Source organism: Filobasidium floriforme (genome assembly GCF_021052385.1).
Source record: "Filobasidium floriforme strain CBS 6241 chromosome Unknown HD553scaffold_25, whole genome shotgun sequence".
NCBI lineage: Eukaryota > Fungi > Basidiomycota > Tremellomycetes > Filobasidiales > Filobasidiaceae > Filobasidium > Filobasidium floriforme.
In genome coordinates this window covers 419,575-444,569 of record NW_025763646.1, presented here as the reverse complement: position 1 = coordinate 444,569, position 24,995 = coordinate 419,575, and the positions used below count along the sequence as shown (strand labels likewise).

The 24,995-nt window shown below is 52.9% G+C and overlaps 9 protein-coding genes across 9 annotated transcripts; 4 read left to right on the top strand and 5 right to left on the bottom strand.

Moving 5' to 3' along the window:
- The first annotated feature begins 301 nt into the window (after nucleotides 1-301).
- HD553DRAFT_318785 (uncharacterized protein) lies at nucleotides 302-6,382 on the top strand. Its single transcript, XM_046180935.1, has 12 exons — nucleotides 302-2,657; nucleotides 2,726-2,812; nucleotides 2,873-3,007; nucleotides 3,089-3,193; nucleotides 3,261-4,346; nucleotides 4,405-4,649; nucleotides 4,714-4,767; nucleotides 4,832-4,863; nucleotides 4,928-5,198; nucleotides 5,259-5,349; nucleotides 5,414-5,516; nucleotides 5,580-6,382. The coding sequence occupies exons 1-12, from the start codon at nucleotides 599-601 to the stop codon at nucleotides 6,127-6,129; spliced, it is 4,818 nt and encodes a 1,605-aa protein (XP_046033400.1). The 5' UTR covers nucleotides 302-598; the 3' UTR covers nucleotides 6,130-6,382.
- A 254-nt stretch (nucleotides 6,383-6,636) lies between these two features.
- Nucleotides 6,637-8,244, bottom strand: HD553DRAFT_337353 (uncharacterized protein). The gene is made up of 4 exons (XM_046182278.1): nucleotides 7,930-8,244; nucleotides 7,673-7,825; nucleotides 7,469-7,576; nucleotides 6,637-7,388 (listed from the first exon to the last, which is right to left on the bottom strand). The coding sequence occupies exons 1-4, from the start codon at nucleotides 8,191-8,193 to the stop codon at nucleotides 6,855-6,857; spliced, it is 1,059 nt and encodes a 352-aa protein (XP_046033399.1). The 5' UTR covers nucleotides 8,194-8,244; the 3' UTR covers nucleotides 6,637-6,854.
- A 1,705-nt stretch (nucleotides 8,245-9,949) lies between these two features.
- Nucleotides 9,950-12,307, top strand: HD553DRAFT_318784 (uncharacterized protein). The gene is made up of 6 exons (XM_046180934.1): nucleotides 9,950-10,646; nucleotides 10,723-11,220; nucleotides 11,285-11,413; nucleotides 11,478-11,636; nucleotides 11,698-11,847; nucleotides 11,917-12,307. Exons 1-6 carry the CDS (start codon nucleotides 10,344-10,346, stop codon nucleotides 12,046-12,048), a joined length of 1,371 nt encoding a protein of 456 aa, XP_046033398.1. The 5' UTR covers nucleotides 9,950-10,343; the 3' UTR covers nucleotides 12,049-12,307.
- A 264-nt stretch (nucleotides 12,308-12,571) lies between these two features.
- HD553DRAFT_277169 (putative CAAX prenyl protease 1 (A-factor converting enzyme)) lies at nucleotides 12,572-14,565 on the top strand (the record flags this gene model as incomplete). The annotated part of the gene is made up of 9 exons (XM_046177989.1): nucleotides 12,572-12,687; nucleotides 12,752-12,992; nucleotides 13,096-13,349; nucleotides 13,426-13,611; nucleotides 13,696-13,729; nucleotides 13,800-13,857; nucleotides 13,924-13,950; nucleotides 14,026-14,265; nucleotides 14,342-14,565. The coding sequence occupies 9 exons, from the start codon at nucleotides 12,572-12,574 to the stop codon at nucleotides 14,563-14,565; spliced, it is 1,380 nt and encodes a 459-aa protein (XP_046033397.1).
- A 201-nt stretch (nucleotides 14,566-14,766) lies between these two features.
- On the bottom strand, nucleotides 14,767-15,413 carry HD553DRAFT_277311 (cytidine deaminase-like protein; the record flags this gene model as incomplete). The annotated part of the gene is made up of 2 exons (XM_046177994.1): nucleotides 14,767-14,895; nucleotides 14,961-15,413. 2 exons carry the CDS (start codon nucleotides 15,411-15,413, stop codon nucleotides 14,767-14,769), a joined length of 582 nt encoding a protein of 193 aa, XP_046033396.1.
- Nucleotides 15,414-15,555: 142 nt separating this feature from the next.
- HD553DRAFT_135459 (rab-GTPase-TBC domain-containing protein) lies at nucleotides 15,556-18,688 on the bottom strand. The gene is made up of 9 exons (XM_046176625.1): nucleotides 16,985-18,688; nucleotides 16,790-16,901; nucleotides 16,542-16,714; nucleotides 16,301-16,472; nucleotides 16,145-16,239; nucleotides 15,956-16,075; nucleotides 15,866-15,895; nucleotides 15,704-15,800; nucleotides 15,556-15,635 (listed from the first exon to the last, which is right to left on the bottom strand). Exons 1-8 carry the CDS (start codon nucleotides 18,664-18,666, stop codon nucleotides 15,704-15,706), a joined length of 2,481 nt encoding a protein of 826 aa, XP_046033395.1. The 5' UTR covers nucleotides 18,667-18,688; the 3' UTR covers nucleotides 15,556-15,635.
- Nucleotides 18,689-18,824: 136 nt separating this feature from the next.
- HD553DRAFT_135436 (uncharacterized protein) lies at nucleotides 18,825-19,848 on the top strand. The gene is made up of 3 exons (XM_046176624.1): nucleotides 18,825-19,378; nucleotides 19,499-19,511; nucleotides 19,598-19,848. The coding sequence occupies exons 1-3, from the start codon at nucleotides 18,941-18,943 to the stop codon at nucleotides 19,606-19,608; spliced, it is 462 nt and encodes a 153-aa protein (XP_046033394.1). The 5' UTR covers nucleotides 18,825-18,940; the 3' UTR covers nucleotides 19,609-19,848.
- A 1,588-nt stretch (nucleotides 19,849-21,436) lies between these two features.
- Nucleotides 21,437-22,760, bottom strand: HD553DRAFT_345703 (transcription initiation factor TFIID-1; the record flags this gene model as incomplete). Its single annotated transcript, XM_046183116.1, has 5 exons — nucleotides 21,437-21,453; nucleotides 21,529-21,670; nucleotides 21,770-22,042; nucleotides 22,137-22,224; nucleotides 22,435-22,760. The coding sequence occupies 5 exons, from the start codon at nucleotides 22,758-22,760 to the stop codon at nucleotides 21,437-21,439; spliced, it is 846 nt and encodes a 281-aa protein (XP_046033393.1).
- A 639-nt stretch (nucleotides 22,761-23,399) lies between these two features.
- On the bottom strand, nucleotides 23,400-24,644 carry HD553DRAFT_318766 (uncharacterized protein). Its single transcript, XM_046180933.1, has 2 exons — nucleotides 23,517-24,644; nucleotides 23,400-23,434 (listed from the first exon to the last, which is right to left on the bottom strand). The coding sequence occupies exon 1, from the start codon at nucleotides 24,285-24,287 to the stop codon at nucleotides 23,529-23,531; it is 759 nt and encodes a 252-aa protein (XP_046033392.1). The 5' UTR covers nucleotides 24,288-24,644; the 3' UTR covers nucleotides 23,400-23,434; nucleotides 23,517-23,528.
- Between the last annotated feature and the right edge of the window lie 351 nt (nucleotides 24,645-24,995).

Here is a 24,995-nt window from a genome sequence, read left to right as displayed (position 1 = left end):
CGAATTAGCGGGAATGCAAAAATCGCTTATTGTTATGGGCGGGAACGTCATATCTCGACGGGAACGGTGGACAAAGCAAAACAAAAACAAAAAGATCAAAGGAGGTCTCGATAGTCACGTGAGGCTCTAGTCGAGAGACCTCATCGCGCGACTCGTCGCGCGGTGCTTTCTAGAAGGGCGGCCAGCATAGGATTAAGCTGACGCGTGGTAGATTTATCAGCACTGCCTGTGCTGTCACGCAGCCAGGGACAGGTGCGTCCACCGTTGAGCTTAGCCGAAGTTGACCGGATCCGCTCGAGCTCGCTCAAACCCGACGATGCTGACCTGAGGCCAACTCTTGAATCCTACTTCTATTCATCTTGCACGACCTCGAGCGTCACCTTCACTTGTGCAAGCCTATCAGATAGCGGACAGTCATCATTCACAGTCATCATCCTCTTTGAAACGTCATCATCGTCGTCCACGTCTACCCCGGGGTCGCGGCCGGTAACTTATCGAATCACCCTTCGAGCCAAGTCCAGCCCAGATCGAAAGGCCTTCTTTCACCGAACAACTACCTCGCCCGCTCGAACTTTCCCTTGTCCTTTCCTTCCCTTTGATGTCTTCCTCACAACAACAACAACACTGGTCTCGAGGGCAAGCATTCCAATACCCCATACCACCCAGGTACACTAACGCTCCAAACGCTGTGCCGGATCTACGTAACTTGCAACATCCTCCTTGGGCGCACCCTAGCCCGACGCAATCACAAACATCTGCGCAGCCGCCCGGTCAACCTCGTCCGGACAGAGGACCATCTTCTTCTTCTCAGGCAGGTACCGTCGAGCGAAATCCATCTAGCTCGAACACGAACAAAATCGTCCGGGAGGATACCGGGAGACCGCATGATCTGTGGCGCGACATCAGTAAACTCGATCCAGCAGCTGTAGCCAGGGTGATAGCGAACGGTCAGATGCCCCGATACCTGCCGAACACTCACCGACCAGTGAATAGCTCTTCCCACATGCAAGACCAGATGAGCGGGAGGTCCGGGTCGGGTACCGGTTCAAATCATGACCATCATCATCAAGGAAACGGAGGGGGACAAGGGTCGTCATCCTACCGAACTGAGCGAAACCAAGGACAACCCAGAGGAGGAAACAACGACTCGAGACGAGAGTGGTATCAGCCACAACAATTGCAACAGACCCAACAGACTCCCTCGAATCAAGTCTATCTTGGTGATCCGACACCAATGCATTCGCCCTACCGGCCCGTCTCTTCCAAGTCCTCCGATTTTTCGTACGACCAATTGCAGGCTGTCCTAGAAGGTTCGGCTCGGACCCCATCTTCGGCTTCTCAAACCAATGAGAGAGTACAAATGCAAGTACCTCAGACCGAACCGATCTCGCATGCCGTGCCCCTCTCCGCAAGGTCTCCTCAAGAAACGGAAACACAGCCTCGCCCCAACTCGGCTCCGTCCAAACCTCGGCTTCAAGTCACTTCGCCCAGATCTGCTCAAAGCGGCTCGGGAGGCTGGGTGGACGTGCTTCTTCGAGCCGCTGCTGAACCAACACCCGCTGCCGAGGTCGGGAATCCTATGGAGCTCGCATCAGAGGTGATTGCGGTACAGCCCGAGAGGTCTACCGCGAAAGATATGGAGGCTATGGACCAGGAGATTGTGATTATCGATAGACCACAGCAAACTACGAAAAAGCTCGGAAAGTCTAAGCAAACGAATGCTCAGACTGTGCCTGTCAATCAGGACGACGGTCAGGTGACCGGTGTTCAGCCTAAGCCGAAGAAAGTTCGCATTCCCAAACCTCAGGCCAACGGGGCTGTCAAGGCGGCTGCTAAGAAGGATCTCAAGGTCAAGGCCAAGAAGACCAATAAGAACAGGTCGTACTCCAGCGACGACGACTCTGAATTGACTTCGCTCTCGGACGAAGACCCTCGGATCACCCATGTTCAGTTGTCCCCGTCTACCCATACTGTTCCCGTGCCAAGTGGTAACGGTCGGCTAGACGTCGATCTTGGCAGTGATAGTGCCGATCAGCCTCGAAAGTCGAGTCGTCAACGCAAACCCAATATCCGACTGCTCGATCAGATCGATCACGCTACTGGAACCGACGCACGTCGGGCGATCAACGGTAACGGCGCACAGCCGGACGAATCAACTTCGAGACCAGGTTCAGGCTCCGGTCCGGGTTCAGGGGCGTCATCGAGTCGACCTAAACGGATGGCCTCGGGCGCAGCTCAAGTCAAGATCGAACAGGCCGTGGAAAAGTTTGGTCCGATAAGGTCGGGCTCGGCAGAGGTCAGATCGAGGACGGCCGAGCTGTACGAGCTCGAGCAAGAGTTGTTGGAGAGGCAACAGGCCGACCAGCTTGGACCGGTGCCTTTCCCGACCCCAACCTCCAACCAGGGTGGAGGACAAGCTATGGACGTGGATGTTCCCAAGGTATCCCCGTCTATCAAGAGGAAACGAATAGACTCGCTACCCGCAAGCCCCGTGATACAGCAACAACACGCCTCGCCCAAGGTTCATAATGGCAGACGCAAGGCTGCAGACGTCGATAGCGACTATACCGATACCTCTCGAGCCAGTCCGAAGAGACATAGGAGTAACAAGCACAAGGCGATTGTGCTTAGCGACTCCGAACCCGAGGCGAAAGCTCGTAAGCGTTTTTCCGGTCCTTGAACCCAAAGGTATACGGGCGATGCTGAATCATCTTCCTGTTCGTAGAGCGGTCGGAGCGATATACTTCGCCGATACATGGCAGGAGAAAGGTTCAGCGCCCGAATTACAACGAGGTCGATCTCCAGGCGCGATGTGAGTGAATGGCAATTCCGTCAACAAAGAACTGTAATCTCATGGCAACTGTTCCGGTAGACGATATGGAAACAACTGGAACGGTGGATCTGACTTTGGTGGACGCACCGATCGTCAGCGATACGACGCGGAGACGGTCTGATCCTGCCGTTAACAGCTCGATGAGTGGTCTCATCGGTGTTCAGCATACGGAACGTAAGTGGTAGTCACATGCGTAAAATGAGGATATGAGGGAGACTGATGGGCTGCACCGTGTCTGTCGACCGACCTCGGCAGGTGCCATTCAGGCCAAACCGGATGACACCGATATCGAAATGCGGTCGCTGCACGAGGACGGCGAGACGGTGGAAAACACGGTCAGATCTTCGGAAGGTGCAGAGGGTGAGCTCATTCCGCTTCGACGAGCCCGTACCTCACTTCGCGGAACTTATCGCCTGGACACCAATAGACGCAAACGACGATCTTTTAGCTTCAAACGTCTTGATCCAGAACAACCGCTGTCTGAATGGTTTGTTCCAAGGTTATCCTAGATGCGGCCCGTGTGTCGGGAAGCAGACCGGCTCCAAGTGTCTATTCATCAACTGGAGGCTCTTTCCTGTGGACCCACACTCGGGTGAAATCACCGGGCCGCCGTACTTTGGAAACATACCGCTCAAACCGTCGAATCCCCCGCAATACCCGACACCGAGCGAGTTCAATCGGAATCCAACCACGTCCGATGCCTTTCATCTGCAGCAGACGGTCGTTCGATGGCTTCTGCCACTGTTGGCTCGAGAGGTTCAACACGTGTTTCAGGACGGCGCGCTGTGCAAGCAAGACGACGATACCGGCCGGCTCATATGCGATTTTTGCGCCACAACCGTCTTTGGAGGCAGTTGGGCGTGTTCGCATTGCGCCAAAGAATACTGCTTCGATTGCAAAGGTTTTATATCTCAATTCAATACAGAAGACCTGGAGACTTCGACGCGAAAGTGGAATAGGGAACCCGCCGGGAGGTTACTCAGATGTACAACGCTTAACGGGATCTCGAGGTCACACTATGGGTCGTGCCTCATCCCTGTGACTCGCTACAGTCCGAGCGACCTCAAGAGAGACTGGGCAGCTCTGGTCGGTTTCGTAACCCAGAGCCGTACCGCTTACGACGAAACCTTGCCGGACTTGGCCCCCGACTTTCAGCGACATTTGCGAGCCGTATCAGGGGCGATCGAAACAAGCGATAAAGCGCCGCTTCCCGGACAAGAAGCCGAAGAAGCGCGCCTGCGTGCCACTCTGAAGGTGTCGGATGAACAGCTGTCATCTTATGCCAAGAGAGAGACGGGCCCGATGCAACCGACTGATCGCGCTGGTTTAGAAACCCATGCTTTCTTCCGCCTCGAGAACGACCATCTTTCTGACCCGATCTTCGATGCCATGTGGTCCAAGGGCGTACCGATCGTGGTAGACGGTATCGGCGAACGTTTCAAGCTGGATTGGACCCCGCAGGACTTTCACAGAAGGATGGATGGTGCACAAAAGAAAGAAGATCGAGAGTGCAGTGCGTGATTACGTTTCGCCGCTACTCTGTCCGGAGCTGACTTCGTTTCTCGCCCTAGATGTCGTGGACTGTCAAGCTCAGGAAAGGACAGAAGGTCATACGACAGTAATGCGCGTGGCAGACTTTTTCGCCGAGTACATGCTGGGCGCACAGCGTACGGGAAGCGTCGTGAAGAAGCTCAAGGATTGGCCGGCCGATACCGAATTTGGGAAGAAGTTTCCCGATCTCTACGACGATTTTCATCAGGCGATGCCTGCGCCAGACTATACTCGTAGGGATGGCGTCCTGAACATTTCGGCTCATGTGAGTGGCTCAGAGAACTGCATGAACACCGATATTGTTACAGACGCTGAACATCGACGCATAGTTTCCAAAAAGTGGCGGTGTACCAGATATCGGGCCCAAGATGTACAATGCCTTTGTGAGTAATAGAGGGGCAGGACATGGTCGCGAGCGCCGTATTAATCCGTCGTCAAGCCTTGTAGGCTGCTAAGGAAGGTCCTGGGGGACTTGGCTCGTGAGTGGAATCATCAGCCGAACGATTTTCGCCCACTCGACTGATACATCGCCTTTACTCGCAGCACACGACTCCATATGGACATGGCCGACGCGATTAATGTCTTGATGCACGCCAACCCACGAGAGGACGGGTCGCCTGGATGTGCCGTGTGGGACATCTTCCGACCAGAAGACGCCAATGGACTACGCGAGTTCCTGCTTGAGAAATACGGTAGCTTTTATGACAACACACACGATCCCATTCACTCGCAGCAATTCTACCTCGACTCGGAAGTCAGGCAGGAGCTGTTTGAGAAGAAGGGGATATATAGCTACCGGATCTACCAGTACCCGGTAAGTCGACCTTTGACCCGGCCGAAAGCACGTCGTTGCTAACTGGCAACTTGATTCTAGGGGCAGGCCATCATGGTACCGGCCGGTTGTGCACATCAAGTTTGCAATCTGGCCGATTGCATGAAGATCGCTTGTGATTTTGTCAGCCCGCGTGAGTCGCGCTGGATCGACGTTTATGGGGCAAGTCAGAGCTGATGCCACGTACTCACCTTCAGACAATGTCAAGCGATGTGAAAAGCTGAGCCGCGAATTCAGAAACGAGAATAATAGCAAGGTAGCCTGGAAGGACGATGTCTTGCAGCTCTCAAACATGAATTGGTGCGCTCAAGCAGATTCCAAGTATCGACGATACGCAACTCATCCGCCTTTCATTGCTTGCAGGCATGCATGGTGTTCCAGCCGAGCTCTTGCAGGATACAAGGAAGAGACGACATCGAATCCAACCCTTGACGCCGAGATTGAGACGCTTTTCAATAGCTTGCCGCGTGAGGCGCGGCTGACATGTACCCAGCTCAACCATAATCACAAGTTCGTGAAGGAAGCTCCATACAAGGATGGATTCGCCAAGGCGGTGTCGAGCAAGGCTAGCGGCGTCAAGCAACAAACGAGCGGCCGACGGGCGGCCAAGCGGCCAGATCTGTCATCCCGTGTCATCAACGTGGACGGCGAGGCGTCGAGCTCGCCAGGTCCAGCATCACCATTGCCCAGGCCCTCCGTAGCCTCCTCGTCGCGGAACGGCAGGCCGACGAACATGTCCGCGCCAGAGCAACAACCTAGGTGGAAGGCCCTGCTGGACCGCATGGCGGACGAGATGATCGAGGCCGGGTCCGTCTCGGACATTACGAATTGGAGCACGATGAGAGGGATGCTTGCCGTAGCCGTCAAGAGGAGCGGATTACTCTTGCCACCAGAAGGACCCGCTGCAGCGTAGTAAGAGAACGGGTTCGGGACGCTACTTTTGGAACACTTCTTGACAACGAGTTGTATTAGAAAGAGGTGATTGCGCGCGGAATGAACACTATGTACAATCGGTCTTGGCATCCGGAACGGGTCCATGCCGTGTATTGAAGAATCCCACACGAAGTCATTGTCTGCAAGCATGAAACTCCGAAATAGAACGATATCGTGTGACTTTCACAGGAAGCTTTTCCTTGTTGATCCCGGCGAGAAGGACTACTTTCCACCACATAATCATGTTGAGGACTTTCTTTGAGATCCACTTGTCTGCTCTGCTCTTCAGCAGTCCGCAATAACGGAAAGTAAAATTTGTCGAATTTGTTATCGGCTGTTCTTTCAGTTCCCGATTTTACGAGCGCGTCTTCGGGAGATGCGCTCGAGACGTAGAGTATCCAGAGAACAATATTCGGACAACTTCGGTATGGTATCAGAGATCAGTGGAATCATATCATGTCCCGTGTATGCATGAAAAGAAGCTAGGCTACAAAGTATTTCTCAATTTCAGAGAATGCGTATATATAGTGGATACATCGTGTACGAATCGGTTGCGGCGGTGAATTATAAGTTTGATGTGTCGACCACACGTTGATGCCCGGTCGAGGTTGTTCTACAAGGAGATATTCGTCTTCGTATGGTCCATGACGGTAGTCCGTTGGTAGGTCCATTTTCTCCGGCTATTCCGTTTGCCAAGGTGGATCCTTAGTATCGGCTGTCGCCCCGGTAGTGACTGGGCGCGACGGGCGCAGCCAAAGGAGCGGTTGTGACACCGGAATAAGTCCTCTGGTTGGCAAGGTACGAGTTGTTGTTGTTGCTCTCGTACGTGTTGTAACCCGTGGTAACGCCCTGGTTGTTTCCGGTAGACGAGTAGTTGGATTCGTACCTGGTCGTGATGGGTTGTCCGTGGAAGACGGCCTGGTTCTCCGGGGTCCTGTAGACCGCAGTGTGTTCCTGCGCTTCAGGGTAGGCGGTAGCAGGCGGCGCATAGGTGGTCGGGACGATCGGGGCCGGGGTGGGGGCGACATAAGTCTCCCTGACCGGCGCGGTGGTAACGGGTGTGACATAAGTCTCCCTGACGGGCTCGGGCTCGACATAAGTCTCCCTGACGACCGGGGTAGGGGCTACGTAGACCTCGTCGTGCTGGTGCTTGCCCTTGCGCTGACGGATCCATCCGAGGAGGACAAGGGGGACGGCGAGGAGCAAGCAGGCGGTACCGGCCAAGTGCATCCAAAGGGCCTGAGGGCATGACGAAAAGTCGGGTCAGTCCCGGGGGGATGTGGGTGGCATATATATCGTAGATGTGTGAGGTGACTTACAGGACCGTACTCGGGACCATTGTTGATATCCTCCAATCGCTCGTGAAGGGTGACGAAAGCGATCAAGGCGAGGACGAACGAGACGACGGCGAGGAAGGCCGATAGGAACTACAAGGTCGCCCACAACAGGTAATCGTAGTCATCAGCATTTGCAATCGATCCCGAAGAAAGTTTGACGACCGATACTCGACTCCGGAAACTCACGGTCAAGATGAACCCAGGGAAGCCGCCTCTCTGCCTAAAGATGGCGAACAACAGTCCGAAGAAGGCCAAGCTGGCCAATCCGGCCGAAATGGCGGTAATGATCAAGGACCCGGTGAGACCGTTAGGGTTACCGGGGATGAGGGGGTAGTTGTACTACAGAGTGAATGGCGCAAAGGAAAGAAAACACACGAAGCAGGACGAGGTAAGTCCACGGGCCAAGACGACATGGCGAACGAGACGACTAGATCGCGACTCACCCCGACTTTCTGGATACAACGGATAGATCCTCGTCTGACGCAGTACCCGAACGTTCCCAATCGATCGGCATCACCTCCACGAAGACCGATGTAATAGATGCTCCTGATGAACGGGGTCGAGAACGCACACAACCAGAGCAAGACGGCCCCGGCCAAGGTGAGGAGCGAGGCGAGGATATAGTTGATAGAGGGTCGTCGGCTGGTCGTCTCCGTGTAGGTGGTGGTCACAGTGCCCACGTCCGAGTTCTTTCGTCGGCCGAACATTGCGCGATGAGATTATAAAGTTCGAAAGGGCGGCGGTGCGGTGAGATTGAGTGGCTCGGACGAGGCTTGTGTGTGAGAGAGACGAGGGGGAGATCACGGGGGCCTTGAAGTCGACGCAAGGTTACTGGGACTATATACTTTCGACGGGCCGGTAGACACACATAAAGGATGACATCGTCTCCTCCTCTTCTTCCCTACAGAAAGAGTGACGACATGACTACGTCACGAACCGAAACGTCATCATCCCGTTGTCACCACAAGAAGCTCCCTCGAAATACTCGCAAGACGATCAGCATCATCATCAGAATCCGACGACGATCCACCTACCTTACCCCCTCTGCCCTGCTCTTCTCCTTCTCACCCTTCGCTCCAAGGCTCCAACGACAACAACCGACCCCGAACACGAACAGAACAGAAACGGACCGAAATTAAATCCCGGTGCCTTCCCTACTGCGAACCCTCGTTGAAACACCTTCTACGTAGGTCGTCGAGATCGTCGTCGATCCGAAATCAGCTGCCTCGGTATCGCGCCAAAGACCGAGGCCAGATGGAAGCGATTGGCGCCTGACGATCGAATGACGTAGAGGGCGTCGCGTCATCAGTCGTTTTCCCTCCTGCTTCTTCCGCCTGACGGGAGAAGCCACGCCAAGCCACTTTCAGCCAGGACGATCGGGAAGCACCGACATGTGCCTTTGATCTTGGACGAGGAGCGAAGAGGGATACCGGCGGTTCAGACCCCCTGGTTCGCCTGGACCTGGTTTCATGACAACCCTGTCGAACCTGATTCCCGCAAACCTATCCTGAGCCACCCTGCGGGCTGGGCGTTTCGGTTCGCCGCGTCTTCTTCGAACCGATACGCAATACGCATACCCGTGTAGCAAGTCGCAAGTCGCAAGCTCGCGAGTCCCAACGCAGCAAAAAATGGAAAACCCACGCAATCCTTCAGATCCCGCCCTCTAGCCTCTGATCTCTTGCGGGATCGAAATCGAGTTCACTAACACCTACCTCGTCGTCTCGGTCCGCAGGTCGGGATGCGATTACGTCCGTTCGGTGGCAGAAGGATCTCGCTCTGCGATGTGACATGTTATTACGGTGTGTATAGCGTTCGAACGAGACCCTGCAGCTCGTAGCTCGTACACCGTGGACCGTAGACTGTAGACCGAATAGGGTCGTGATTAGTTCAGTTACGAGCGAGTGATTGAGTGACAATGTCCAACTGCGATTCGTTGCCATGGTCGAGCGTTTCACTTGCTTTACACCACACTTAACGCAGCGGCTTTCGAATGTCCTCATCGATCATCGAATTCGCTGGAACACCCAATACACTGCTCAGACGGTAATCTCAGATGAACGGGAAATTGACGATGTGTATGGAGCATTATGACTACTATAGGATGACGTTCGATGCGCAATCTGCTTGCCGTTCGTTCCAGCCCGGTTCTGTAGCCCGTGGATACTGCTACCGTGATACAAAAGGGAGAGCAGCAAATTTATAACTGCAAAACGTTTCTCTTGAGAGAACGATCGTCCCATGCATTCGTCGCTGAATCGTCCGGGTGACCTTAGGCCTGAGGTCAACGCGATGAGAGACTATTCCTCGATTTCACGCAGCGTACTAGCGCGAGCGTGTTTGCTTACCTAAGCACAAAACACTCTAGAGAGCGCGGGCGTATCCGAAACCCCCCTACACCCCCTTTTAACGTTCATCACCATCATATCATCATATCAGCTTGCACCTGGACTGTAGCTAGCGAGCGACTACCTCTAGAACCTCCTTCCACTTTGTGTATCTTACCAGGACTATAGGGCGCACAGGCATCATACTAATCTCAGGACGCAAGTGCACCTCGACAAAGCCAAGGACTAACAACAAGCAACGAGCTAACGAGCAACAAGCAACAAGCGAATAGACGACGCGATCAAAATATCAAAGGACCCACCCAAAGGACCCAAGGGATCAAGGGACCCAAGCGAGTCAAAGTCATCAAAGGAGGTCCTTTGGCACAGCTTCTCCGGGATCAATCAGAAAGGCCAAGTGTCAGCAAGACACAGCACAGCTCGACTCTTATACGTCGCCACCTGCTACGAGGGGTTTCCCATCAAATTCCCTCTCCATCCCTCGAACTTTTCCCCTCCCTTCTCTCTTTATCATGATCCTATCCTACACTCAGACCCAGGTCGCTCACGATCCCAAGACCTGGCATTGGCTTCAATCTCTACAACCCGACCAGACTGTTCAGTTGATCAGTACTGCCGACGACCGCTATCGTATCGACGACGATTGTTGCCGTGACGGCGAGACCGACAGCATGGACACTGACAGATTGAGCCGCGTTACCGCCGGCTCTAAGCGTCATGCAAATTTCGTCAAACAACTCAAAAGAAACAACATCATACGCATGAGCAACTTCAGGTTGAAGATCCATCAGATGGACGGCACATTCACCGATACAGTGAGTGATCTCTCACAGAATTGTGTTTTTATCTCTACCAAGCTGATCACCCCGCATGTCCACTCGTACTGTCCAGGCTCTCAAAGCGACGACTTCCAAGCTCTCTCAAGAAACCCGAGACAAGATCATGGAGTCCCTGACCTTCATCGGAAATCGCTGCGATACAGGCGCATACAACGGCAATGAGCATCAGTTCCAGAAGATGATGGATCCACTGTTGATCGACATGATCGATTCAGAAGCTTACGCTACCGTACAGGATGGTTGGAAGGATTTCGAGGCTACCAATCCCGGGACCTGGAACCGTGGATCGAAGGTTCTAGAAGAGAGATACCAAGACCTGTCGCAACCCAAGGTCGATTTCTCTCTCGCGCTATCCATGCGACAGGATCAGTCTGAAGGACTGACCGAACAGTCCACCCCTCTATCCCGGATCTGCCAGCGTGTTCAATCTCGCAGCTACCGATGTCGGAACATGGAAGGGAGAGGGGAGGACGTCTCGTTCGAGCGGGCAATTCATTTGCTGTCGGTTCCTGCTCTGAGGCGGTTCAATGCTCATGATCGTTTGAAAAGGGTGAGAGTACCGCCTCGTCCGCCACTCACTTGACCTTGTTGAATATCCTGATATCGCCTTCCAGGTCTGCTTCGTTCACAAAACACGAATCCGAAACTTCGGGAATTATCCGATTTCAGTTTTCGAATTCAAGTCGACTAAGGAATTCATGGCTGTATGCGAGAATCAGATCGTGAACTCCTGTGTCTTCCAAGTCAGTCCATTCTCTCTATTTGCCAAACGATATTCGATCGCTGATTCGTATGCGTGACAAACAGTGCGGGAAGTTGATCGATCTTCTGTTTGAGGCGCAGAGTTTGCAGGAGGACGCCGATCTTCCAGAACGAGTTCTCTCCCTTGGGATGTGCATCGCTGGCAAGGAATGGAAAGTCATCGCGATCAGCTCGACGGAGAATGATGAATTGGGCGGGGGTTTTGTAAGCGATTACTCAACCCAGAATTCGCCCAATCTGACTGACGTTCCGAGCTCTTTCCCAGGTCTACGGCGAGATCTGTAATGGCAATTGGCACGTCAATCCCGAAAAGTTCATCGGAGCGGTCATTGCGATGCACGAGCATAATGAGAACAGGACGGTCAGATTGTTACTCAAGTGCTTTGGTATCTTTGATGATTGGGTGGCCGAACAGGTAAGCGACAGGAATCAGTTGGCCGGACTGCTCGCGAAGTGTTAGGTTGACCTGAATCTATCTCCTCAGCCTTCTCAACAAGATGATCCCAACATCGCTTGGGATCTGTTGTCAGAGAGAGGAGTTCCTCAAACGAAGAAACTGGAGACGGTGGAAGAGGGGTCTGACGACGAGCCTGACCAACAGCATCAGGCGGTCTAACCGGCGCGGTCACCGCCAGGATACTGAGCCGAATCTCCAATCGTTCAAACGACAAACACGGCTACCAACGTCAATCCGGAACTCTTAGCCGGATGATCACTCGGAACTACAAGCTGCATAGTTGATGGATACAAACTACGATATTTACGACACCTCAAAACCAAGAAACATCACAAGAAAAAATCTAGGATGAGCAGACGCCATCTTTGTATTACGCCACAACGTTCATGTCTTACGTTCCCTATCCATGTCTCACTTCCCCCCCCCCCCCCCCCCACACACGTAACCTATGTCCCGGTACTTTGATGTCTCGTCGTGCGACTTGCTTCACGGAAACGGCATGACGTGGCCCGGACATATATTTGCTTCCGAACGATACTCGTTTCCTTTGTTCTGCCGCTGAAGCAAGTTCGACTTGTTCTCTCGTCCTAACACATAGGACCTAACTAGATACCTTAGCGGAGAATCTCATTCGTCAATCCCGTACTGAATCATACCGATCACGACGACGTCAATTATGGACATGCTCGGATTCCTGGCTGGTAAAGCCAGCTCGATCGTACAGAACCCGGCCATAGACTATAAGAAGTTCGCTCTCGGTGCGAGCTGGGCCATCTTTGGTCTGGAAAGCTACATCTTGTGGGTACCACGAGATACTTCTTTCCATTCGGATAGAGCTAAACACTTCCGCTTGACCTGTCAGAACCCGTCAACTCCCTTGTTACTCGATCCCCGCCCCGCCCGCCGCGCTCGCCGACCATATTCCCGAAGACACTTACAAGAAATCTCAAGCTTACGGCCGAGACAAGACCCGATGGGCTCTTTTCAAACAGGTCTACAATCAGACCCTTAACGCTTTGTATATCGGAGGAGGAGCTTATAAATGGGTCTGGACGCTGACTGGCGGGTGGATGGCCAAGATGGGTTTCGGCGGTGACCGGGTCGTGAGTCGCAGCGTGGCTAGTTATTAGCATTCGTTGATCATTCAGAGATGGACTGATTGAATCCTGTTGCGCTACTACCTGTTTCCGATTTTCTTCTATGTAGATCACCCACTCTTTGCTTTACGCCGGATTCTTCACGATCGTCAGCTCCATACCTAGTCTACCCCTTTCAGCATTCGCGACCTTCGGTATCGAGGAGAAACACGGCTTCAACAAGTCCACCTGGGGTCTATGGATCACCGACCAGCTCAAGAGCTACGCCATCGGTGCGGTCATCGGTCTGCCCGTCCTCGCTGCTTTCTTGAAAATCGTCGATTATGCTGGAGACTGGTTCATCCCCGCTCTCATGATCTTCTTGTAAGCAGACTTCCAAGCTTTTTGCCGCCCCGCTACTGTCGACTGACAAACGGGTCCATTCCTTGTTACCGACTAGCCTATCTTTCACCTTTATCATGCAACTCGTCTACCCCATCTTCATCCAACCCTTGTTCAATAAGCTCACCCCCCTGCCCGAAGGTGAGCTGAGGGAGCGGATCGAGAAACTCGCCGGATCGCTCGGGTTCCCTTTGAAGCATTTGTATGTGATCGACGGGAGCAAGCGGAGCGGACATTCGAATGCGTGAGTCACCATATAGTATCGGGGCCGTAAGTTAAATCGCAGGCTCGTCAATCAAACTGATCGAGACATGTGCGTGTTGTTTAGCTATTTCTACGGATTGCCTTGGTCAAAGCACATCGTACGTCTTTTAGGACCAGAATGGATTTTCTCGCATTTGCTAAGGTTGTGTTATGTGATCTTGCGAACAGGTCATCTTCGATACCTTGATTGAGCAATCCAAGCCTGAAGAGGTCGAGGCCGTTATCGGTGAGATTTGAGTCCGGCTGTCTACGATAAACGGCAGAAAATTGAACTCTTTCACTGCAACAATAGCCCACGAACTCGGACACTGGAAACACGGTATGCACTCAGTCGATCTATCTAGCCTAGAATACGAGAAGAAGCCACTAACCTAGTATCGGCGCCTGTTTTCAGCTCACCCTTCCAAGCTCATGGTCGTCGGACAGATCAACCTCTTGATCACCCTCTCCGCGTTCACCCTCTTTATCCACAACCCTGCCATCTTCCGCTCTTTCGGATTCAGCGAGGATGTGGCCGTTCGACAACAACCGGTCATCATCGGCTTCTTCCTTTACCAATTGATCATGAACCCGCTCGACCCCCTCATCAGCCTTTTGATGAACTCGGTTACCCGGCGGTATGAGTATGAAGCCGGTGAGTCATCTCTAGCTTCTCTGGGCGGGACGCTTGCTAGATAATATAATGCTGAATCTCCCTCTGTTGTTTGCAGACCGCTTTGCTTGCGCCTTGGACCCCCGATACAAGGCTCTCCTCTCTTCGTCCCTCATCAAGCTGATGAACGAAAACTTGTCGAGCCCTCACCAAGACTGGCTGTACTCGACTTACCACAACTCACATCCTAGTCTCCTGGAGAGGCTCAAGGCGATGGACGACTACCAGCCTTCGGAGAAGCTGGTCGTCAAGGATGAGATCAAGCGGGAGAAGGACCTGTAGCTATTCAAAATGTTGACGTTTATTTGATCGAGCCCAGTAGAGCATGGGCGACGCGCCATCTTATCTGAAACTAATCAGATGAATACATGGCTATTTCGTGAAAATGGCATGGTCTAGCATGAAAGAGACGTAGGTATAGCGTGACGGAGCTACATCGTAAAGGGGAAATCGTAAGAACACTCGTGACCAGGTCGTCGCTCATCAAAGGCCGCGTCGAGCGGCTGCAAGACATTCCTCCTCCATGCCCTGAACGCTTATGACCTCTACTCCAGCTTCTCGTAGCAGTCGAACGCCCTCGCATTGTACATAGTCTGGCGGTTCCCGCACTCCCTGGAATGAATGTGTGCAGTTCGGGTCAGTCTCATCTCTGTAGATGCTCGGGTGATATAACGCACCATGTAAACCCGCTTCAGACCCCAGTGAATGACTTCGGCAGTACAGTCCCTCAAACCGCTTGTCCGTTTGGAACAAGGTTCCAGCGTTGTGTATATCCACGCCTTGCTAAGGATGCTTCGAGCAGTGTCTTCACTTGACGCATCCACAGCGATCCCGGTCGTCTTCTTGATAGCAGAGTTTGTATCCTCTGGAAGGTTCTTGAGATAAGCTACCAAGTTGTTGATAGCGTTGGCCTCTGCGTGGGTGTTTCCTGGAATCTGGCGAGAGTAGCCGTTTGATAGGATGAGACCCTCTCGGTCGACGGGTGCGAAGACCCCTGATAACAGATCGAAAAGAGGCACTGAAGCAGATCTAGGGAGGAAAATGACCGCCCCAACCGAAAAGGCCGTAGGGGATACTTCGCACAGATAAGAGTAAGATAAAGCCTCCCGCATGAGCGTCAAATGGAACATGGCTGCGAGAATAGTCGTCTGTCAGGGTCCGCTTGGCACAGGTGCACGAGCGAAATAGACATACCGGTGGTGGTGGTCGACGTCGTGCTGGTATTTTGACTCAAAAATGACCCGTTGCTGATCGTGCGATGAATGCTGGAAGTATTGCTTGGCTTCGATTTCGACGGCGGAGCGATGTAGCTGGCCCTGTTGGAATCTTGCTCATGAACAAGCTCGGCGTACCTACAGTAGTCGAATCGATCCGTCTATTAGCCAAGATCGCCTCAGATCTGTCTCAAAACAGCTCGAACCTACATGGTCTTGTAGCGGATAAGCTCGCTTTCCGTCGCCTCGTTGTCGATACGAGCTTGAACAAGTTGTTTGACCATGTCCACGTGCTCCTCGCTCCTGCAGTCCGCATCGGTCTTGGTGAGAAAAGGTCCGGGTACATCAAGCATTACGTCACTACTCACATCGCTGCCATAGCTCCTTCAAGTTGTTTACTATAGAACAAAATCCGATTAGCAGAATCGATAAAAGCTCGAAACAGGTCGTTCACTCACACTTGAGCAGAAAGGACACGGTTCGCACTCCTGAGCGTGTCCATCTCGGTCGCGTGAGCGTTTGCGATACGGCATAGGTCTTCCCACTCGTGCGCATAAGAATCCAGCATGAATGGTGTTCTAGAACAAATGAGGAAAGAGCCATCAGACTCAAAGCAAGCCAGAAAACGCGCCGACTGCGCGACTCACATTTGAGTCGCATAAGCGTCGCGAACAAAGTCGTTGGCAAGCCAGTCGGCGTCATCTTCCTGTCCTGAAACCCCGATTTCCGCTGCCGTTGTTGTCTGATATATGGGGTTATCAGCGAGACCGCCAGCGGGACCGGCAAAACGTGAACATGCCGACCTTGTAACAATCAAACACCTCGTTGCCCAAGAACTTCAAGATTCCCTCAAAATCGAGGGCGAGCAATTTGTCCTCGTTCCGTCGCATCAAAGCCAGTGAGAAGCGAAATATGGCTTCAATACCCTCTGCAAAGACGATATCAAAGATCCGGTAGACCAGCGATAGAGGGAAACTGGGTCAAGTAGAGGTACGTCTTCTCAGTGATCGTCTCGCAACTTCAGAGTAAGAATCTCGTTCTTACCGATGCGTGAACAAGGTCAAAAACCAAGTGCTAGCATACATCGAGCTCTTGACGCCCTTTCTCACGAAATGAAGATGCAGAAGAGGTAATAATTCCTCCAATAGACGCTCGAACTGGAACATCCTCAGCTGTAGACCAGGCATTTCGGGTAGATAATGCGTTCGCAGGTTGTACTGCAAGGACGCAGAGAGGAACTTATCAGGTTCCAGGGTATTCAGGCGTGTTCACTTGGGGAGACGCGCACTCACCGATTCCATCAATCGGACCAAGACGCAAAACGCCTCTTCGTCCGGCATGTTGAGCAACAAAGCCGCGACGATGAAAGCCACCCCCTGGGTATACCCGACCTCAACATCATACCTGCAACGAGAAACACCCGTGCATGTCAGCCGTCGCCTAACCTCTAACCTCAGCTCTCCAGGAAGAGGATTACGCGAACGTACAGACTGTACGCCTTGACGACATTGAACAGATTCTCTTGCCCCACCCCACCCCCCTGAGCGAAATACCGATGCCCCGGCAAAGTCCTCGCCAGATCCTTCTGGATCGCCCGTTCATGCGTACTCTTCTCCTTCAAGAGCCCGGCATAAGTAGCTTCCAACCCCGGGTTCTTGCTGCTCGACATCAATTGCCAGATGGTGCCCCTCACCACGGCGGGGATACCCTGTTGGATCGCCCGGGAAAGGTCACGGGGACGACTCCGGGCGATGGCTTCGTAGTCGTTCATGACGCAACCCCAGAAGGGCCAATCCACCCCGTCCGGACCGAGTTCGGGTTCTTGGTCGTCCGAATAGTCCGTGGCTTGAGGTGGAGGTTGTGCAGGCGCTTGAGGCTTCGTTGCTGTATGTGGTCTGACGGACGACCTCCTCCGAACGCCAACTCCCAGCCCTTGTCCATGCTCGTCCTCCTCATCCTCCTCGTCCTCCCCTATATCGCCATACTCTGCCGCCTCCCTCAACCTCGTACTATAACTATCCCTCTTGACCCTCTCGAACCCTTCTTTCAGCGCGACCGACCCACCCGCTTCCACACTCCTCCTCCTCTCCTCCTTGGTCGCATCGAGGTTGTGCAGTAGGAAAGCGGTACCAGAGGTATCCGTCCGCTCAGGTGCCGGCCTTGTGCCTTTTCGGAAGGGAGAAGGGATGCTAGGAAGCGGGTTGGAAGCGAGGGACGAGATGGAGACTGAAGGTGACTTCGAGCCAAAGTAGTTCGTAAACGAGGACGTCCACGACCCTGACGCCGCAGGAGGTGGGGGAGGTTTTGCCGAATCGCTAGTGATAGGTACGGGATCGTTAGGTACGGGCGTCGACGAAGAATCCTCATCCTCCTCCTGCGACGATCCGGTGGAAATGAATTGTCCATTTGCGGCGTTCTCCGCAGGACTACTGAAACCCCTTTCGATGGGCTTCGAAGGAGAGGTGGAAGTAGAAGGTAACAAGGACGCAGCGTACCCGAAAGCCGAAGTCAGACCGAGCTTGGCTCCGATAGACGGCGATGTCTGTTCAGAAGCGCCGGGTCGTTCAGGCCGTAAGGTCGTAGGTTTCTCTCCTTTTGCTTCTTCGATTTCGTTTTCATCGAGCGAGACTGGCTCTAGATCCAGGTTCTCAATCCGTGTAGGGTGAGGTTCATCCCGTGGTCCTAGCTTGCTGACGTTCTCCTCATCTGTACTCTGTCGAGGCGGAGCTGAAAAGTTCTCGGTGGTCCCAAGCGCAGGGCTAGAATTGAGAGATGCAGATGCAGACGCAGATGGAGTCGACCTGAAAGCCATGGTAACTCTCCTGTTATTCTTCTTCTGGTCCTCGATAGAAGACGATGAAGGCGAAGGCGGCCGTAACGATGTAAAAGTCGGTAGCTGAGCCTGTTCTTCCTCTGCTACCGCTACTTTCAATTCGTTCTTCTCCTCGTCCTTCTCGATTTCCTTCTTATTCTTCTCTGATTCGGACTTGTCATCGTCCAGATCAACCTCGCCAAAATCGTCATCGACATCGGACTCTTGCAGCTGTTGCTCTTGCTGCTTCTCGTTCTCATTCAGGTCGATCGACTCGACGTTCAGCTCGTGTGAACCATCTTCAGAGCTCTTTCGAGCGGACTGATCTGTAGCTGACGGTTCTTTTTGGTCCTCCATCTTGGGGATAGGTCGAGGTGGGGACCAGTTGCGTGGGTTGGTGTTGTTGATGTTTCGATGATGCTGCTGCTGCTTATATACCGCAACCTGCCATATCAGAGCGGGAGCAATTGCGATGTCAATCAAGCTAATTAAGCCCAAGACCTCGCAAGGTACATCGATGATGTTCATATCGGTCTGTTCGTACTCCCCATCTCAATCTCATACCACACCAAACCGCACACATAGATAATTGTCCAGCTACAGACACATCTCTACATATCTCCTCACGACGATGAACCCAGCCACTCCCGAAAACCCAGCGGGCGCGACGACGATCTCCCCCTCCTACTCCCCACTCCACCCGCCGTCGGTCCAGCACAACAGCCTCATCCTGACAAACCTCTGCACCCTCACCTCGGTCTTTTCCGGTACACTCGCCGGCATCCTCGGCTTACTCAACTTTAGCGGGTTCTTCCTGTACTTCTTTGCGGCGTTCTTCAACGCTGCGGTGATCGCCGTCTTGAAGTGCAGGAACGAAAAGACGGGAAAGATCGATCTGGAGAGGTTCTTGCCGAGTCTACACGATGTCAATTCGTCGACATCATCATCGTCATCATCAGCATCGACAAAAGGATGGGATATAAAGTTGACGGGAAGGGCTTTGTGGAGCTTGATGGCGGTCGGCCAGGAGAACCTCTTGACCTTCTTGCTCTTCTGGATCGGGTTCTACGTGAGTGCCCGACCGATATCTTCTCTTCTTTCCTTTCGCGAGGTTATAAGACTCTATCGCTCTTGCACCTCGATATCTGACTCTTCTTTTCTTGTTTTTTGTGTTGGGTGTTGTGAGCAGGCCATCATACATGGTTCGTCCCTACTTTTCACCTACCAGAAGGCGTTCCTAACACTTAGCAACTTACTGACACGCCGCCCGTTCTCTCGCCGATAACAGTGTACGATTGATCGTCCTTCGTCAAGCATCAAGCAGCAAGCTCTCGTCCCAAATATACAAGATCGTCATATCGCCTTCGACACGAACCCATGTAGAACCATATACCAAACCGACGACCATGATCAACTATCCGGGGACCGATGAACTATCAAAATTATTAGATGTCAGAGTGATACAGAAGCGCAGAAGCTCATATTCCAAGGGTTAAGGGGTAATGGGGAGAGGGTAGGATCAAGTTGAGATCGAACGATGGATAAGTCGTACCCTCTGAAGTGAAAGTCCTTGTTATCTATCACGAACGCCCAGGGCCAGCCGGGCAGCTCAGACTGGGCGACCCCGCATTTCGCTATCCCGAGCTTCACTCGTCGGATCACTAGAATTTCGATATTGACAGGCCTCAGGTACAGCTGTTGTTTCCCCATAGCGCTCACCCAGGGAATCGGTGAGAAACCTTGATATCAAGTGTAGGTTGGACCTTGCTTTCTGACCATATGACCACGAAGCACGAAGTAGATCAGTCTCGCTTAGAGCTTGGATTCGTCGGGTACGTTCCCGTATCCTTGTCAAACGCTAGTAATCTGCTGGATCTGTGACTGACCACTCTGAGCGAAAGTCTGACCCGGGCTCATCAGGTACTCTGCACTTTTGACCGTCGAGTAGCAAATCACGCACCAGCTATCTCGATAGCGATATTTGCAACTTCGGACCGCCTGTCACGCCAGTACGTCTCTCGGATCTTTGCACAGCTTGGCAGAGCTGAACGGGACCTCCTTACATGTGCACGTGTATGACCTGACACTCATGCGTCAACCACACAGCCCATCCCATCGCACCTTCATTAGTGCGGCTGTCATAACCAGCAAACCACACGCTGGTCTCGTTCAGCTGGTCTCTGTGATCGAGGTTTTTCGATGCTCTCCTTGTCACCTCCGAGTAGGAAGGACGTGGTCATAGCGCTGGTTGTTCATATTATCACCAATATCCTCGCTATCGCCTTACCGATCATCCTTGAATACCATCCAGCACCGCACGGTCTGTCTAGATTTTGGCCAATCTTGGCCGTGGTAGCTGTTGGGCTAGTGTTCGTCGGGTCGACACTGGAAAGGCTGGTCAGGACGATGCCGAAGCAGGGAATACCGTAGTGAAGGACCCTACTAGCTACTATGTAACATCAATTGAGCGAATGTGATGACGAAATAGAATTCAAACCGATACAATATCGAGTAGGCGGCGGAAAACAAATCGCTGAGGTAGCTTGGATGATTCAAGAGACGATTCGCAGTGACGTACGTGGTGCGGTACGGTGATACGACATGAGGTCAGAACGACAACATCTCATTGCCGTACAAGTTCAAAACTGGACAGAGTATCGAACATATACAGTTTGGACGTTTGCCGAACTCGTCTGATCGTGTATACTGGACCGATAGTCTCTCAACAAGCGCTCCAGTACGAGGGAGGCCGAACACATCCGCCGCCGAAGGAAGCGTCCCGGCCGTATCGCTTCAGGCGTGTGCATCTCGTTCATATGTACGATGTATGTATGTGTATATGCTACTGTTTTGGTTTTCGGTTTGGGTTTTGACATTGGTGTAATACACGTCGATCGAGGCGCCGACAACATCGGGTTGCACCGCCGAGTAACGTAATCTCTCGAGCTCGAGCGCTCGGTCCTGTCATATCGTATTGTGTAGTCTGCGGGTATGAAATCCGATCAAGGCCGAGGATCTGGCGTTGTGGTTCGGATCGGATCCAGGTCGATTGCCGACCTTGCACATCTCCCCCGTCCACTGAAGCAGGACGGGGAGAAGTACGAGGCGTCGGGCATCCTATAGCGCTCTATTCCTTCTTGAACTCTATTGAAAACCAACACGAACGGTGTATTCAGCCCAAGATTCTCGGTATCGCGCTATGTGCGAGCCGCCACTCACCCGCCAAGACGGTATAGATCTGGTTGAACGCCGTATAGATCTCCTCCCTGACCTTCGCCCCCGTGATGACGATCTTGCCAGAGACGAAGATCAGGAGTACGACCTTGGGCTTGATCATACGGTAGATGAGACCGGGGAACAACTAGGTCCATGCCAAGCCAGACCAAGGGGGTTGGCATCTCAAAATCTCGGTTCCCAGCAGATCGATTAGAGCAAACACAAAAGATGGCGGACGACTCACCTCGGGTTCATAACTCGAGAAAGCTTGATGGGCGAAAGCAAGCCCTTCCAACCTGATCGGGAACTTGACATCACAACTCCCGACGATGTTCTGGATCTTGAACTCTTGGAACCTCGCATCGAACCCTAGCTTTTGGATGATCCTCGCATACTTGCGCGAGGCGAGACGAGAGTCGTCTTCGGATTTGGCTCCGGTGACGACCATCTTGCCTGATGCGAAGATGAGCGCCGTGGTCTTGGGATCACGGATACGCATGATAACGGCGGCGAATCGCTGTAGTGTGTCGGAAAAGGGGATCACGGCAGCAGTAAAATGGTTGAGCTTGGAATGGTAATAGGTACATTAGCGCGGCCAGAGTAAAGCGTACCTTGGGATTGTATTCGGCGTTTCTGGCATGCATCGCGATCGTCTTCAGATCCAACCTGATCCCCAGGTTCACGGTAGCGACGATATTTCTGATAACGACCGATAGGGGGACCAGGATGGGTTAGCTCTCGATTGAAGGAAACACACGCATTCAATGGCTCAAGGAGAGACAGGATGGCAATCGATCGAGATGTTTATGGTTCGGTCCGTTTCGAAGTCTTTTGCGACTCGGACAGAAAGCGCTCACAACGGGAAACCCAAAGGTCATCGAGAACAGACTGGATTCGATCGACACTCACTGTAAAGTCGGCACGATCCCCTGGACAGCCGTGATCTCCGGTACGCTCGGAACAACCTCGTTCTTCCCAACCTCCTCGGCCGTCTCGACCACATCCCCTTCGGCACCCTCGACCCCGTTCAGGATGTTCCCTTCACCGTCGACGAGCGCCTTGGCCGAAGCGGCGTTGAACTGCTTGACATTGTTGGCCGAAGACGATGATGGGGTGGGGTGGTTGAAGGGAGCCGGGGTGGAGACGAGACCGGAGGCCGAAGGGGTAGGGGCGGTTGCGTATGAGGGGAGAGCTGGGGGAGGCATGGCGACTTTGGAAGGAGGTCGTGCGGACATGTTGGTAAGATTCCTGGTTGATGACGAGTCGGTAGTGTAAGGTCGATTCTATAGTAGGTGCTGCTTCTCGTTATGACCTTTCTCTCTGGCTGGTGATCCGCCCGTTTCTCTTGACGAGACTCTTTCCCGCAGACTCGTTCCGTGCTACCGCTTCGATCCTCCGCTTCGACCGAATATATGCGATCGGTTTCTTTTCCCTCTTGACTTCGAGGTTCCAATCAAGGATTCGTCGTAATGTTCTTTCTCGTCAAAAGCTGCAGGGCGTTTGACGTGGTTCCGACAAAGGGATGGGAAAGAGATGGGTTGCGAGGATGCGACGGAGCGAACGAGTAGGTATGAACGAGTCTGTCGTCTGTGATAGACGTTGGAAATGTGCAGATGGAACGAAAGAGGGGATCGAATGTCGTCGAGGTCCAGGTTCTGAAATATGACAAGGCAGAAAGTAGTTGATGGTTGACCAGTCAAACTGTCTCGGTGGCGAGACGACCTTCGAACGACTTGAGCTGAGACTTTGCGGTGACCGACGGGCACAGCTCGCGCTTTCTCACGCGTTTTCTCTGTTCAAATCGCTTCAACTGAAACCTGATCTTCTGAGACGGACCAGCCGCGTCAGCCGTTCGTTATTTACGAGCGACGAACGTCAAAGAGGAGAGTTCCCGCCGTCCATATGATCTGTTAGCGAGAAGTCCTCTTCCAACGGAGACTTGAACACTTGCTAAGGCAGTGATCTACATGTTTTGATTACATATTTTACAGGGAAACAACCCATCAACTCTTGTTCAACTCGGCGTGTCGCCACCGGACAGACTCGAAAGCCCAAGGCAGGCCCAACAACCCCGCCGACAGTATCAACCACGGAGAGATCCCCCACCAAATGCGAATCCCTCCAGCTTCCAGGGATTGAGACTTGTCGACCCCCTTGTAAGAGGTCGCTGAAGCTAGGATCCCAGCGATGGTCACAAATGTTATCCAGATGGCGAGGGTAGTGGCGTTGGCGAAGAGTAGGTGGAGGGAGATGAGCGTGTAAAGCCGTTCCTTGGTAGGGTCGGGATCTTTTCTGAAAGAGTACCTCGTACCGTATGCTTGTATGAACGTGGAGAGGATCAAGAGCACAAAGCCTGGGGGTTTGCAGGACAGACTTTCAGCGTCCATACTACGGTCCTCCACGAACGCGGACTTTAACAACGACATCCCGGTCGACTCACAAACCAACAGAAGCGCAGCACCTTTACTCAAGCTCGTACTGACCGCCCCGGGAAGCCCAATCCCAACAGCCTGCCTGTCGACCTGATAACTCCACCCGGCATCCACGCACCCAAGGGGATCATAATACCTAACCCCATCTTGCACGGTCACGTTGAACCCGCAGTAATCTTTCGGTCCGAAACGGACTTGGGTGGTAAGAGAGTTGGCGGCGGCGAGGTGTAACGAAGCGGCTGATGACCAGGTAGCGGCGCAGATCAGGGCGAGCATTATGATGGGGTAGCCGAGGTGCCAGGGGAGGCCGGTACTTCGGGGAGCGCCCATGATGGAAGGAGGCTAGTCGGTTCGAAACAAGGGGTATGAGAGGTTGGAGTGCGGTAGGGTTTGGGGTAAACGGAATGGGATAGTCCGAGAAATCGGGAGAGATGAAGTAGACTGTTTGGAAGGGAGAGGATTTGAGAGTTGCTAAGGGTTTAGGGGAAACGGAACGGGGTGAGACTACGAGAGATGAGCGGCTAGATTGATATTATGGCGCTTGGAGCAAAGTACGAAAAGGGCTGTGCGGGAGATCTCTCTACGACTCTGACTTCACTCTGTGGCTCTTATAGCCATGAATGAACACAGCCTCTGTGCATGGCATGATATGATGACATCTCTCGACCAGATGAAACACGTCAAGAGCATAAAGGAAGCACAATCTCGCGATTGGAAGGACATGAAAATAGACAATGTCCGCTGCGAAGGATCCACGTACTAATGATTCCGACTCTCTTTCTACGCAAAGAGCCCGATGAAGATCGTACGACAGCCATGTCCCTCTCATCAGCAATCCTCTCGTCAGCAATCGGGAACTACTTTCAGATCAGTTTCCAGCCTGCCCTGTGATCTTTCAGACTCTGCAACGGAACGTTCCTCGCGCAGACAGACATGGATTGTGGATCCTCTCTGACCTTCAAAAGCACTTGTCGTCCGGCCAGCCGGAAATACCAAGCGCAAACCAAGATCTCGGCCCTTCTATAGTCTCGGATGGTA

Coding starts and splice junctions, on each gene's coding strand:
- HD553DRAFT_318766 (XM_046180933.1), bottom strand. CDS start 24,287: ATGGGCGCTCCCCGAAGTACCGGCCTCCCCTGGCACCTCGGCTACCCC.
- HD553DRAFT_135436 (XM_046176624.1), top strand. CDS start 18,941: ATGAACCCAGCCACTCCCGAAAACCCAGCGGGCGCGACGACGATCTCC.
- HD553DRAFT_135459 (XM_046176625.1), bottom strand. CDS start 18,666: ATGGAGGACCAAAAAGAACCGTCAGCTACAGATCAGTCCGCTCGAAAG. Junction 16,715..16,789: donor TGGTCCGATTGATGGAATCG/GTGAGTGCGCGT, acceptor GCGTCCTTGCAG/TACAACCTGCGAACGCATTA. Junction 16,076..16,144: donor GACGCTTATGCGACTCAAAT/GTGAGTCGCGCA, acceptor CATTTGTTCTAG/AACACCATTCATGCTGGATT.
- HD553DRAFT_318784 (XM_046180934.1), top strand. CDS start 10,344: ATGATCCTATCCTACACTCAGACCCAGGTCGCTCACGATCCCAAGACC. Junction 11,414..11,477: donor TGAACTCCTGTGTCTTCCAA/GTCAGTCCATTC, acceptor CGTGACAAACAG/TGCGGGAAGTTGATCGATCT. Junction 11,637..11,697: donor ATGAATTGGGCGGGGGTTTT/GTAAGCGATTAC, acceptor GCTCTTTCCCAG/GTCTACGGCGAGATCTGTAA.
- HD553DRAFT_337353 (XM_046182278.1), bottom strand. CDS start 8,193: ATGTTCGGCCGACGAAAGAACTCGGACGTGGGCACTGTGACCACCACC. Junction 7,826..7,929: donor GTTGTATCCAGAAAGTCGGG/GTGAGTCGCGAT, acceptor TTCACTCTGTAG/TACAACTACCCCCTCATCCC. Junction 7,577..7,672: donor TCCCTGGGTTCATCTTGACC/GTGAGTTTCCGG, acceptor GCGACCTTGTAG/TTCCTATCGGCCTTCCTCGC.
- HD553DRAFT_318785 (XM_046180935.1), top strand. CDS start 599: ATGTCTTCCTCACAACAACAACAACACTGGTCTCGAGGGCAAGCATTC. Junction 2,813..2,872: donor GGTCGATCTCCAGGCGCGAT/GTGAGTGAATGG, acceptor CTGTTCCGGTAG/ACGATATGGAAACAACTGGA. Junction 4,864..4,927: donor GGTCCTGGGGGACTTGGCTC/GTGAGTGGAATC, acceptor CTTTACTCGCAG/CACACGACTCCATATGGACA.